We start from the raw sequence: 12,726 nt of genomic DNA on the forward strand, positions 1-12,726 counted from the left end.
ACTTTGTTTTTTGTAATATTTCTATACGATGAGGGCGGTCAGTGTAACAGACTTAGCAATTTACTTTATTTAATTTTTGTATATCTATTTTTTTTAGTTGAAGTATAGTCAGTTTACAATGTTGTGTCAGTTTCTGGTGTACAGCATAATGATTCAGTCATATATGAACATACATACATTTATTTTCATATTCTTTTTCACCATAAGTTACTAAAAGATAATGAATATAGTTCCCTGTGCTATACAGTATAAGCTTGTTGTTTATCTGTTTTATATATATTAGCTAGTATCTGCAAATCTCAAACTCCCAATTTATCCCTTCCCACCTCCTTTCCCCCTTGGTAACCATAAGTTTGTTTTCTATGTCTGTGAGTCTGTTTCTGTTTGGTAAATAAGTTCTTTTTTTTTTTTTTTTTTTGGATAGATTCCACATATAAATGATATCATATGGTATTTTTCTTTCTCTTTCTGGCTTAGCAGTTTATGTACAGATTTGTTTTAGGTCCTATTACCAGTCTTGGGGAATAGAGGGGACTGACATTGGTGAGCAGCCACTCTATTATTGTTATACTTTGTCTATTATCCTTGGTACTATTGGTTATAAAAGGCATAAAATTCATGTCGTACTAGTCCATGGTACCAACTCTTTAACAGTTAAATGTTAAAATTCCAAGTCTGGATTCATGTTTGACCAAAAGAAAAAATTACAGATTATTTCCTTCTTAGTTGGCTAGCTTGGGTGTGGAAGGTGAATTTAAGACTAGATGAAGGGTCCTAGACAAACTTATGCATTTCCTAGCTATAGTGTACTTGTTTCAGAAAGGGTTAAATGGTGTAGTTAGTGAATGGTTTTCTAGCTGCAGGGGTATTTGAAAGCTCTAGGAATTCTACAGTTAATTGGATTCTTTAGGCATGGAGTTACAGTCATTGAAAAAATTTGAGTGAGTAAAATTCTCTTGCTTTGCTCATAGATATGGTTCATACAATGTCTTAGAAGTCCAGAATTACTATTTTTTAAAAAAGAATTGTATGCCTGTGTGTGCTGGTTGGACATTTTATATGATAAACATGACATTTAAAAAGAGTTTACACAATATATTTGTTCTCTTGCTCTTCTCCGCATCCTCCCTTTTCCCCTTCTTCCCTCATTTCCCCAAGTCTACATCACTAGTGCTTTTTCTCATTTTTCCCCATCTTGTGAGCAAAGTTTTAACAGTATATGGAAAGTTAACTGCCTGGAGTCTTTTAAATATAAGTAACACGCAACCAGTAATAAGCTGTCGGTTGTTTTTTTGCTGCCTGCAAAGAAACATAAACACAGCGCTCATTTCTGGCAGGTTTTTACTGTCAGAGTTTCTCCTATTATATTTATCTTACAATTTGCCAGGGGGTGAAGTTATTAAGTTTTAGCAGCAGCCATCGATCAAGTTCACAAGTTAACACGATAAAGGCTCTGTGCCGCTCCGATCCGGGGAAATGATGATCCTCACTCGGTAATTAACTAAATGAGAAAGTTAAATCTTACTTGAGAGCTGGGAGAGATGAAAGAGAGGTGTTTGTCAGTTTCTCAGTGGAAATTAGAAGCAGTTTTCTGCAATTCCCTAAGCTGCTGCTCTGTCATATTTTACATAAGCACTGGGAAAACGTCTTGCAATTAGTGCTGTCATGGAGGGTTTTTTTTTTTTTTTTTTTTTTTTTTTTTGCTGAAGGATGTTGGAATAATTCATTAGATTATCAAGAAAGGCTTGTGTCCTGAAATGATTAGCACAGTGAAATTTAAACCATTAACGATAACAAGTTTAGAGCTTGCTGCAGTGCGGAGGCACCCAGGGTATGTCTGTGCCTATTTCAATCATTTCTTATAATTAAACATTATGTCTTTTTTTTTCCCCCCATCACAAAGACCCATCCAAAAATCCTTTTAAGGTGGCACTGTCTACATCAGTGGGTTTACCAGCCTTGGAGGTGTGTGTAGTTAGTAGCTATAATAATGCAGCAGTAAATTAAACTGCTGAGAGTTTCTTGGTTTAGAACAAAAGAACCTATCACCCTGGAAGCTATAAAGTTGTATGAGGGAACCTACTACAGAAACAAGAGCCCCGGTTTTGAAACCTAAAAATGTTAAGTGACTATTCTATTCCTTTACCTCAAAAATCCAGAAATAATAAAAATGGCTTTGTTTTGATTTTGGTGAATTTTTTATGTGGCTTTTCCTGTAATCAGTAAATAGGAAACAAAAGATTGCCAGGGGTCCAGTCTTTAAATAATCATATATATTGGGGCATTTGTGAGTTCATTTCCCAGTGAGTTTTATTTAAAAGAATTGCAATGGTTGCAAGCCTTTTCTTTTTGGCTTTTAGAAATCAGTGAAATTCATAATGTGAACTTTCTTTCTGCTGACAAATTTGCTCCTTCCTGTCTTCCATGTTCACTAATCAGATCTGACATATTTATGAGTTCACCTAATATGTAATCATATTTAGGAGAAGCTGTTAAAATATTAACGCAATAATCCTACTGAGAAATGTGATGTTTACTTCTGTTGGAATGTCTGTTCCATTCTATATGTACAGCCACCATTTTTTTTTCATTTGCACTCTTACCCCCAAAAAAGAGAATGGACTCTTTCTTTGATCACTGAAAGTTATGAAGGTTTTTTAAAAAACTGATAACTGGAAATGTTAAAAGTTATCGTCCCACTTTTGAGCATTACTTTTTACTCTGCATGTTCAATTTTATGGCCAAATTATTTCAGTTTCTCTTGAAACTCCCTGGTTAAAAGATACTTAAGTGCCAGTGGACTCTATTGAACCTTCTGGGTTCCTTTTTCTTTTCTAACCTAGCTTTTTGTGAGTTCTAGAACTATTCTGGATCTCCCTGCTGTCACCATCTCCATCCCTTAGGTGTGCTTACATATTTCTTTCAGTCCTAACCAAAATGTAGACAATATCATTTCCTCTTAATTTAACCAAAACAGTGTTTGCTTTTTTTTTTTTCTTGGAGATACTTTTACAAAGAAATCAAGGGAAAATAGTAGGAAAAATAACTTTAAAATCAATGTTTTTGGATTCTTATTTAACTAAAGCCTGGCAATAACCAATAGAGAATAGTACAGACGTTTAACAACAACAACACAATCCCCCCTTTCCCCTGCAAAACTTTTGAATGTTTTGCCTTGTTTCTCCTGGCTACAAGGAGCAAGAACCCTGATTTTATCCCTATCCCTATCCAGGTTAATGTACCAGATTTTTCTTCTCATTCCTCTCTTGTGAGGGTAAAATACCTTTTCTTCTAAGCACTTCCTAGTCTGCCTCTCCTAACCTTAGCCATAATCACTTATTGCCTGGATTATTATATCAGCTCTAATTATTGATCTTCCTTCCTCTGCTCTTGCAGTTTGCTCTTGTTATCCCGTCCCTACTTCCCCAGATTCCCTTCCTCCTCATTCTCTGTGTGGCACCACATGTAAGTATTTCTGAAGCATAAATCAGATGATGCCATATTTAACTACCTCAAAACCTTCAGGGGCTCTCCTTTACTCTTAAGATGAAATCCAAACTCCTTACTGTGACCCAAAAGGCCTTATGTGATCTGGCCCCAGGCCACCTCACTAACCTTATTTCCCACCACTTTCCCCCTCATTCATTTTGCCCCAGTCATACCAGCCGCCTTTTGTTCTTTCACTTTAACACACCTTTGACTTGCTCTTCCTTTTTTTCTGGGAGGCTTTTCTCCAAGATGTTCTGAAGGCTTGACTCGCATCTTTCAGATCTCAGCTCAAATGTTACCCACTCCAGCATCATTTCATAACCGCCTCAGTTAAAGTAGGCTTGTACTATTCATGTACTAAAATATATTACCTTATTTTGTTTTCTTCACAATACTTACTGGTTTCTGAGATTAAAATATGTATTACACATTCTCCTTCCACTCCTCGCCAGGGAAGGTAAAGAAACTTTGTCTACCTGTTCACCACAGTTTCCTTAGCCTCTAGAAAAGTGCTTAGCACAGACTAGTCACTCAGTAAATGGCTATTGGTTGATTGATAACTCCAAAGTTCCAGCCCTCATCAAAATTCTTGTCCTGTTTTTCTTAGACTACAGCCTTATCCCCAGCACAACTTGTGCCCATTTTATTTGTACATTCATTCATCATCTTAATTATATCCCCTTCCCCCCCCCCCCCATGGGTTTCAATACCAGGATCTTTCCTCAAAGCCCTTCTTAAGGCCAAACAGAATCCTTAAATATCATTTGCATCTCTCTAGTCATAAATATTACTCTCTTTATCTAGTCTTTGCACCCCCAATTCCAAGTGGTGTCCTATATCTGGAACGTTTTTCTTTCTCTGCTTACTGTGCCCTTCCTTGTGATTAAAGCAGGGTCTACATGCAAACTAGAAATACCTGTCATCTCACCATCAAGTTCACCCAGTCCATACTGTATCTTCTAGCCTACACACAGTACAGTTAGCAAAGTCATCACACTTACTGTTATGTGGTTGTGGTTAGACTAGTTGGTGTCTGCAAGTGTATATTTTTCCCTCCTGGCCTAGGCAGCAGCTCCAGAGAAATTCATGGTAGTTTTGAAAGTGATGCTTTAATATATTTTCAAGGGGGGAAATGTTAGCCCTTAGCCTTTGAAGACTAAGCTGAGGACAGTCATATAAATACTTAAGTCTTTTCATTTTGTGTACTGTCACCTGACAGCTTCTTTCTTTCTTTCTTTTGGAGATAACTGTTCATTGTAAACAGAAAAGCAGAAGAGATGTGCAGGGGTGGCAGAAAGTTAGTGTTACCATTAAACTGAGGTTGTTTGTCAGCTTTCCTGGACATCTGAACAGTAGTGGTTGAGTCATCAGGCTTTTGCTGGGAAAGCCAAATCAATTCTATTGCCACAAGTAACCATTACCCTCTCTCCCACACACTCTAATATACAGCCTTTTGATTTTTTAATAATTGAACTTTTTCACTGTACCCTTGTGAATTTTCTAAGGTTCCCAAATAGAAATTTTGCTGCATTTACTTTAGACATTAGTAGAAAAATCTGTATGGGAGAATGATACAGGGAAGAGGCTTGATAACAAAGACCTTTAACTCCAGAGTTCTCTACAAATATAGTATCTTAGTTACATACGAAATTAACACTACAGTGGCATTTATCCTGAGAAACATCCGATCCTTAGAAGTTTTTAAAAATCAATTTTATTAAGATGTATTTTACATACAATAAAATACACCCATTTTAAGTATACAGTTCGATGAATTTTGGCAAATACATGAACCTGTATAACAGTCAAGCTATAGAACATTTTCACTACCCCAAAAACGTCACTGGTGCCCTTACCCAGTCAGTCTCATCCCCACATCCAACCCCAGGCAACAGTTGATCTGTTTTTATCATTATAAATTATTTTTGTTGTTCTCAAGAGTTTCATATAAGTAGAATCATAAAGTATATATCTTTTGTATCTGGCCTCTTTTTCATTCAGCGTGTTTTTGAGATTCATCCTTGTCATTTTGTGTATCTGTAGTCCATTCCTTTTATTACTGAGTACATTCGTTTGTACAGATATATCATAATTTTATCAGTTCAACTCTTAATGGACATAGAGATTCTTTCAGTTTGGGACTGTTATGAATGAATAAAGCAGTTGTGAACATTTATGTACAAGTTCTTGTGTGGAAATATTTGTTTTCATTTGTAGGGAGAGGTAAATGCGTAGGAGTGGAATTGCTGGGTCATATGATGAACACACACACACACACACACACACACACACACACACACACACACACACACTATAAGAAACTGTCGACTTATTTTCTACAGTGTTTGTGCTGTTAAACATTATTGCAAGTAACATGAAAGACCGAGTTGCTCCTCATTCTTGCCAAAACTTGGTATGGTCAGTCTTTTTAACTAGCCATTCTAGTAGCTATGTAGTAGTGTCTCATTGTGATCTTAAATTGCATTTCCCTAGTGATTAATGATATTGAACATCTTTTTATGTGTATTGGTTATCCCATCCGTGAATCTTTTTTATGAAGTGTCTGTTCAGGTCTTTTAAAGGCCATTGGAAAAAAAGAAGTTACTTGCTTTCTTTTCTTACCAAGTTCTAAGACTTTTTTTTTTTTAATACATTCTAGATATAAATCCTTTGTCAGATACATATGTTACAAATATTTTTTCCCAGTTTGTGGTTTGTGTTTTTATTTCTGTAACTTTCTTTTAGAAACCAGAAGTTTAAATTTTTGGCACATGCTAATTTATCTATTTTTTCTTTTAAAAAGGTCTCTTTTATACTTTTGTGCCCTATTTATGAAATGTTTGCCTATCCCAAGAACACCAAGGTTTTCTTTTAGAAGTTCAGCTCCTATATATAAATCCAGAATCAACTTATGTTAATTTTTTCATAAGATCTAAAGTAAAGAACATGGTTCATTTTTTCTGTTTTCCATATGGATATCCAGTTGTTTCAGCATCATTTGTTGAAAAAGACTATCCTTTCCCTATTAAATTATGTTGGCACCTTTCTCAAAAATCAACTGGCTATATGTGTGTGAGTCTGTTTGTGGATTCTCAGTTCTGTTCATTGATCTGTATATATTTTGTCCTTACACCAAAGCCATACTATCTTGATTACTATTGCTTTATTGTAAGTCTTGAAATTCAGTAGTGTGAGTTTTGTTTTTATTTTTCAAGATTGTTTTGGCTGAAGTTTAGGTTCTTTGCATTTCTGTACAAATTTTAGAATCAGGTTGTCCATTTACCTGCTAGGATTTTGATTGATATTGTATTGACTCTATATTTCAGTTGGAAAGAATGAACATCTTAACAATATTGAGTCTAATTTTTATTTATTTATTTATTTATTTATTTATTTATTTATTTATTTATTTAAGTCTTTTCAATTTTCCCTCAGCAGTGTTTTATAGTTTTTAGTCTACAGGTATTACACATATGCTGTTAAAATCATTCCTAAGTGTTACATGTTTTTTTTTCCCTTAATGCTGCTGTAAATTGTATAGGCAGTTTTTAAAAAATGTGTATTTTTTAAAATGAAATGAGTGTAGTGGTTACCCCAGGGAAGCTAGTGACCCAAAAAAAGCTGTACACTTAAGATTATGCACTTTTATGTATATTATACTTCAATGAAAATTGAAATACAAAAAAATATATTACATACTGATAAAGAAGGATGTATTTTGAAAAAGAGAAAGCCCAACTCCATCTGTGTCATAAATTCATTAAAAGTGATGATTTATTGAATACTTTACTGGGTACCAGGTGGTGAGCTAAGCATGTTTGTTTTAGATTATTTTATTTGACCCTCACAAAAACCCAATGAAATAGATCCTATAATTATCCCCATTTTACAGATGAAAGAAACATACTCGGAAAAATATTGAGTTATTTATTCCATGTAATAACCTGGTAAATTAAGGAGCTAAAATTTGAAACCAGGTCTTTCTACTCTAGGGCCAATGCTTTTAAAACAGTGCAGTATGGTATAATGGTTAAGAGTAACTCATTTGAAGTGACGATGGATGTGAGGTGTGTCTCTACCTCACACAGAAATACTCTGTTTTGAAGGGTAGTGATTAGAATGTAGTACCATTGGCAAATGGTTGACAAATACATGAACTCTCAGGTTATACTTCATCTTTAATAGCCAGTGTTTTAGGGCTTGTTCATGATTAAATCAGTGAAAGTATAAGAAAATCTTGACCGAACTTTATAGCTCCTGCAATGGGATAATCAAATTTGTGAAATCCTTAGGCATTTTTGTCTGTTAATAGTCTGATAGTCACTGATCAGACATGATTCCCTATGATTATAGAAACATCTGGTTTGTTTAAAGTATAAAATAAACAGAATAATTTCATTATTTCATTACCTTGCTGATTATTAATCTGTTACTGGCATTTCTGTCTTTAGCCAGAATGCAGTACTCTGGGTGGCATCCAACTTTAGACCATTTCCACCTTTTAAAAGACAAAAGATAAATATATAAAAGATGATGGAGTGAGGTTTTGGTTGTTAGGATGAGAAGTGGCATTTGGTTAAGCTTGTAAACCCCCTATTTGTTAGCTCTCAAAACCTTACTCCACATTTCACAAGTTTTTCTTTTCTGAGATGCAAACACATAACCTACACAAAAAGCAACCCCGAAGTCCCCCAAGGCCCATGTCCAACAAGGTTCTTATTAATCATTTTTGGTCTTATATCACAGACAACAGTGACATTTATGCTAGAAAGTATCCAACTCTGTATGCACCTGGGCTTGCTGTTTGCAGTGTTTGCTCCTTCTGTGTAAATAGAATGGCTAATGCTATTCTTGGAAATATGCTTTCACCTGTGTATCTGGAATCATTTGTAAGACGGCCTACATGTAGGAGTTAATGTTTAGAAGTTAAGGCAAGTCTGTGCCTTTAATAGCAGAAGTTGATTATCCAAATTTGATACAGGTTTATGGCATATTCAATATGCCTAGGCAGGTTTAAACTCCATAGTAACAAGGGTCTTCTTGCACATTGGAATTGCCTCAAGCAAATATGCCAAAGATCCATCAAATTACTTTGAAAAGTAACCAGTTGTACCTACCACTTTGTGGTTATCTCCTAAAGAAAATCAACTTTCTTCAGATTAGCAAATTTCTGTTGATTTCTGAATCTTCTCCTAGTGTTCTCCAGCTTCAGACTTCAGTGTGGTCCTTGTCTCCCCTTTTCCCCCTCATACCCTATATCCCATCTATCAGCAAATTCAGTTGGCTCTGCTTTCAAAATATACATTGAGGGGTGTGGGTATAGTTCATTGGTAAAGTGCATGATTAGCATGCACCAGGTCCTGGGTTCAATCCCCAGAACCTCCATTAAACAACAAAATTTAAAGATAAAACTTAAAATTTTTTTTAATCAAGGACCCCACCCCCCAAAAAATATACATTGAATCCCAATTATTTCTCAGCTTGTCTACAACTACCACACTAGTCCAAAAGACTGTTGTCTCTTTCATGGACTACTGCAATCTCCTGATTGCATTCGTGTCTCCTGCAATCTGTTCTCCACATAGCAGTGATCCTTTAAAAAGAACATAAAACATCTCAATAAAATTTTTAATTGATTACATGTAGAAATGGCAATATTTTGGATTTATCTGGTGAAATAAAATATATCTCTTTTCAATAATTTTGCCATTTCAAGAATGCTATATAAATGTAATCATACAGTATATGACCTTTTGAGATTGACTTTTTTTCATTCAACATAATGCCTTTTGAGATCCATCCCAGTTTGTTTGTACTAAGTTTGTTTAACATTTACTTATTGTAAGATATTTTGCTTGTTTCCAGTTTTGACTGTTACACATAAAGTTTTGTGAACAATCATGTATAGGATTTGGTATAGACATAAGTTTTCTTTTCTCTGGAATAAACATTCCAGTAGTATAAGAGCTGGCTAGTATGGTAAGTATATGTTTAGCTTTTAAAAAAATTAACTGCTAAACTGTTTTCCAGAATGGTTGTACCATTTCAGATTAGCACAGCAATATGTGAAAGATCTTGTTCCTCTATTCCTGCTCAGCATTTGGCATTGTCACTGTTTTCTTTTAGTTCTTCTAATAAGTGTGTAGTGCTACCTTACCATGATCTTAATGGCTAGTGATGATGAAAATCTTTCCGTGTTTTTTGTTGGTCATTTGCATATCCTCTTCAGTAAATATCTTTTCATATCTCTAGCCTATTTCTAATTGTCTTTTTTTTAATTAAGGTATAATTGATTTACAATGTTGTGTTAGTTTCAGGTGTGCAGCAAAGTGATATGTGTGTGTGTGTGTGTGTGTGTATATGTGTGTGTGTGTGTGTGTATATATATATATATCCTTTATGAGATTCTTTTCCGTTATAGGTTATTTAAAAAAACAACAACAATCCTCCGCTTTTGAAGGGCTCATTTCTTTAGGTCAGACCCACTACAGTAATCTCCCTATCTTAAAGTCCCTGATTTGAGACCCTAATTAAGTCACAGCAGGACCTACATGTTTGTTTGAATAACTGAGAGAAAAATGTTTGTACACCAAGGGCCAAGAATTTCTTGGGGGTCTATCTTAGAATTTTTCCTGTTACAACAACATACATTTATTTTTCTGTCCCCTTATCCTGCTTTATTTTTCTTCAAAATACCATCTATGGTATATTTTCTGTTTATTTGGTAATGTTTTTAACTTGCTATACATACTACAATACAAGTTACTCATGATAGAGACTATGTTATTTTTGTTCAGTGTATTCCTAGCACCTAGAACAGTGTTTAGCACATTATAGATGCACAGTTAATATTTACTGAATGAACCAAATAATATAAAAAACTTTATGGCATATAATTTTGATGACAGCAGAGATGGGATTTTTAGGGGGAAGGAAAAGGGTATATTGAGCATTAATGTTATTTAAGCTTTATCTCCAAAGGTACTAGAGTCTCAAATTATTCACTGGCTTTTCTTTGCATGGAGGATTTCTTACTTGACCATTAAAAAATAATTTGTGAATAAGTGATTGTATAAATGCCCAGTAACTGGTGTATACAAGAAAAATGAAATTAGCTTTTTTGCTTGCTAGTAATAACTTAACATGCTTTCAGCTTTTGGTTTTCATCTGTATATCTCCAAGTAATGTTTTCTTGTGAACTTTTGGAAATGGATGCCTAGTCGTCCAGCAGTGTTCCTTATTTACCAACTTACCATGATATTTCTTTGGTTTTCCATAAATTGCTGTTCACAAACATACGATTGCTAGTAGAGTGACAGAGTAAGCTACATCATACAGACATAATGTAGCATGCCAAATCAGAAAATTGCATATTTCCCTCATTTTCAGTACTTACTGTCATATGTTTCTTTTAATCCACCCCTTCTACAGACAAAACTTGCTAATGGCACTTCCAGTATGATTGTGCCCAAGCAACGGAAACTCTCGGCAAGCTATGAGAAGGAAAAGGAACTGTGTGTCAAATATTTTGAGCAGTGGTCAGAGTCTGATCAAGTGGAATTTGTGGAACATCTTATATCCCAAATGTGTCATTACCAACATGGGCACATAAACTCCTATCTTAAACCTATGTTGCAGAGGGATTTCATAACTGCTCTGCCAGGTATGTCTACAGGTGTTTTTACACTATTAATTTGCCTGCAAGATGTGTTACAGTGGTAATCATCCTGAATCTTCAGCTGTACATCTCTCTCTTTTAAAAAAAAAAATCTTTATTGGCTTGATTTTTTGAGTAGTTTAATTGTAACTTCTTGGGATATAAATTTTAAAACATCAAACTCTGGAAAAAGACATACCTTTTCACTATCTTCTCCCTATCTCATGTCCTTCTTTTACACCCTATTTTTATTCACACACAGGTTTAAATAAAATCTTTTCTGAGGTGTTATCTAGTTTGAAGTGTGTCTTAGTTTTAAGGTACATTAACATACTTGGATTTGAATTTCTATAGGAATTTATCAACAGAATCTTTACATTGTGGGAAGGAATAAGAAACGTTTTTAATCAAGTATTTTAGAAAGAAGGGTATCTCAGGAACCTTGTTGTGATATTAAATATGTAAATTCTAGGGTTTACAGTCTCACTGCCCAGTAACTAAATAGCTATTGTAAATATATATATATATTTGTGTATATATTTACATACACACTTAAACATATATGTATACACATATACTTAAAATACTTTGGAGAGTGCAGTGGTTGTTTTACTGAATGCTTTTGATGGTGATCTAGAATACTGTGTAGGCATCAGTATTGGGGAAAATGCTGTCTCAGGAAAGTATAAGGTTCTCAACTGTGTTAAAAGCTTATTCTAAAAGAAAAATGGTACACAAATGAGTGAATCTCTAAAATAGCATATCTTTTTATTTTTTTTTCAGTTGCAGTTTCCTGATTATAGTAGTTACGTTATAGAAAATTCAGAAAATTCAAAAAAGTTTAAAATATAAAAATAAAATCTCCCAGGACCCTACCATTCAGAGAGAACTACTAATGTGTTAATAATATTTCTCCTAGGTGTGTATGTTTTCCTCTAAAGCTGGGATCAAAAGTGTAACTTTTTTTTACTTACTATATTCTTTTAATGTATTTTCCTAAGTGTTGGTTCTTTTAAAATAATTTTTATACTATTATATATTTATGATGGTTGAAACACATGTTATTTAACCTCTTTATTGAACATTTAAGTAGTTTAAAATGTTTTTTCCATTGTAAACTATGCTGTAATGGACATTCTTATTCATTAACCTTTTGGGCATCCTAGGAAAAAATATCAGAAGTGGGATTCCTATGTTAAAGAATTATGACATTTTTAAGGCTTCTAATACATGTACCAAACTATCCTCTAAGAAAAATATACCAACTTATACCCTTCCCCAGACTGCATATTACCACTTTGCTTAATCTTTGCCAATTACATGTTTTTTAAAATTTGTTTTTCAAAAATTGGAATTTAAATTGAGCTTTAAAATAAAAGAAATGCCTATTTCTATCTTAGAAATAACTTTTAAAGCTGAATTTGTACCAATTTTTTGTTGTTGTCGTTAAATAGAATAGATTTCTGCCCCCTCTTCACTCATTGGATTTTGTTTTAGCCATAGGCAAACAGTTTTCTTTGTGCAAACGATCTGTGTGTACATCATTACCGTGCTCTCCCCAATCACAGAGACATGCTGCT

The 12,726-nt window shown here is 34.2% G+C and overlaps 1 protein-coding gene across 8 annotated transcripts in view; it reads left to right on the forward strand.

Moving 5' to 3' along the window:
* BTRC (beta-transducin repeat containing E3 ubiquitin protein ligase) overlaps positions 1-12,726 on the forward strand; it is a 154,478-nt gene that overhangs the window by 114,515 nt on the left and 27,237 nt on the right. For all 8 annotated transcript variants that reach the window (XM_010974458.3, XM_010974461.3, XM_031461628.2 and 5 more), the window contains one exon: positions 10,921-11,152. In XM_010974458.3, coding sequence (XP_010972760.1) covers positions 10,921-11,152 — 232 coding nt within the window. The remainder of the gene's footprint in view (positions 1-10,920; positions 11,153-12,726) is intronic.

This window comes from Camelus dromedarius, chromosome 8 (assembly GCF_036321535.1).
Source record: "Camelus dromedarius isolate mCamDro1 chromosome 8, mCamDro1.pat, whole genome shotgun sequence".
NCBI classification, from domain to species: domain Eukaryota; kingdom Metazoa; phylum Chordata; class Mammalia; order Artiodactyla; family Camelidae; genus Camelus; species Camelus dromedarius.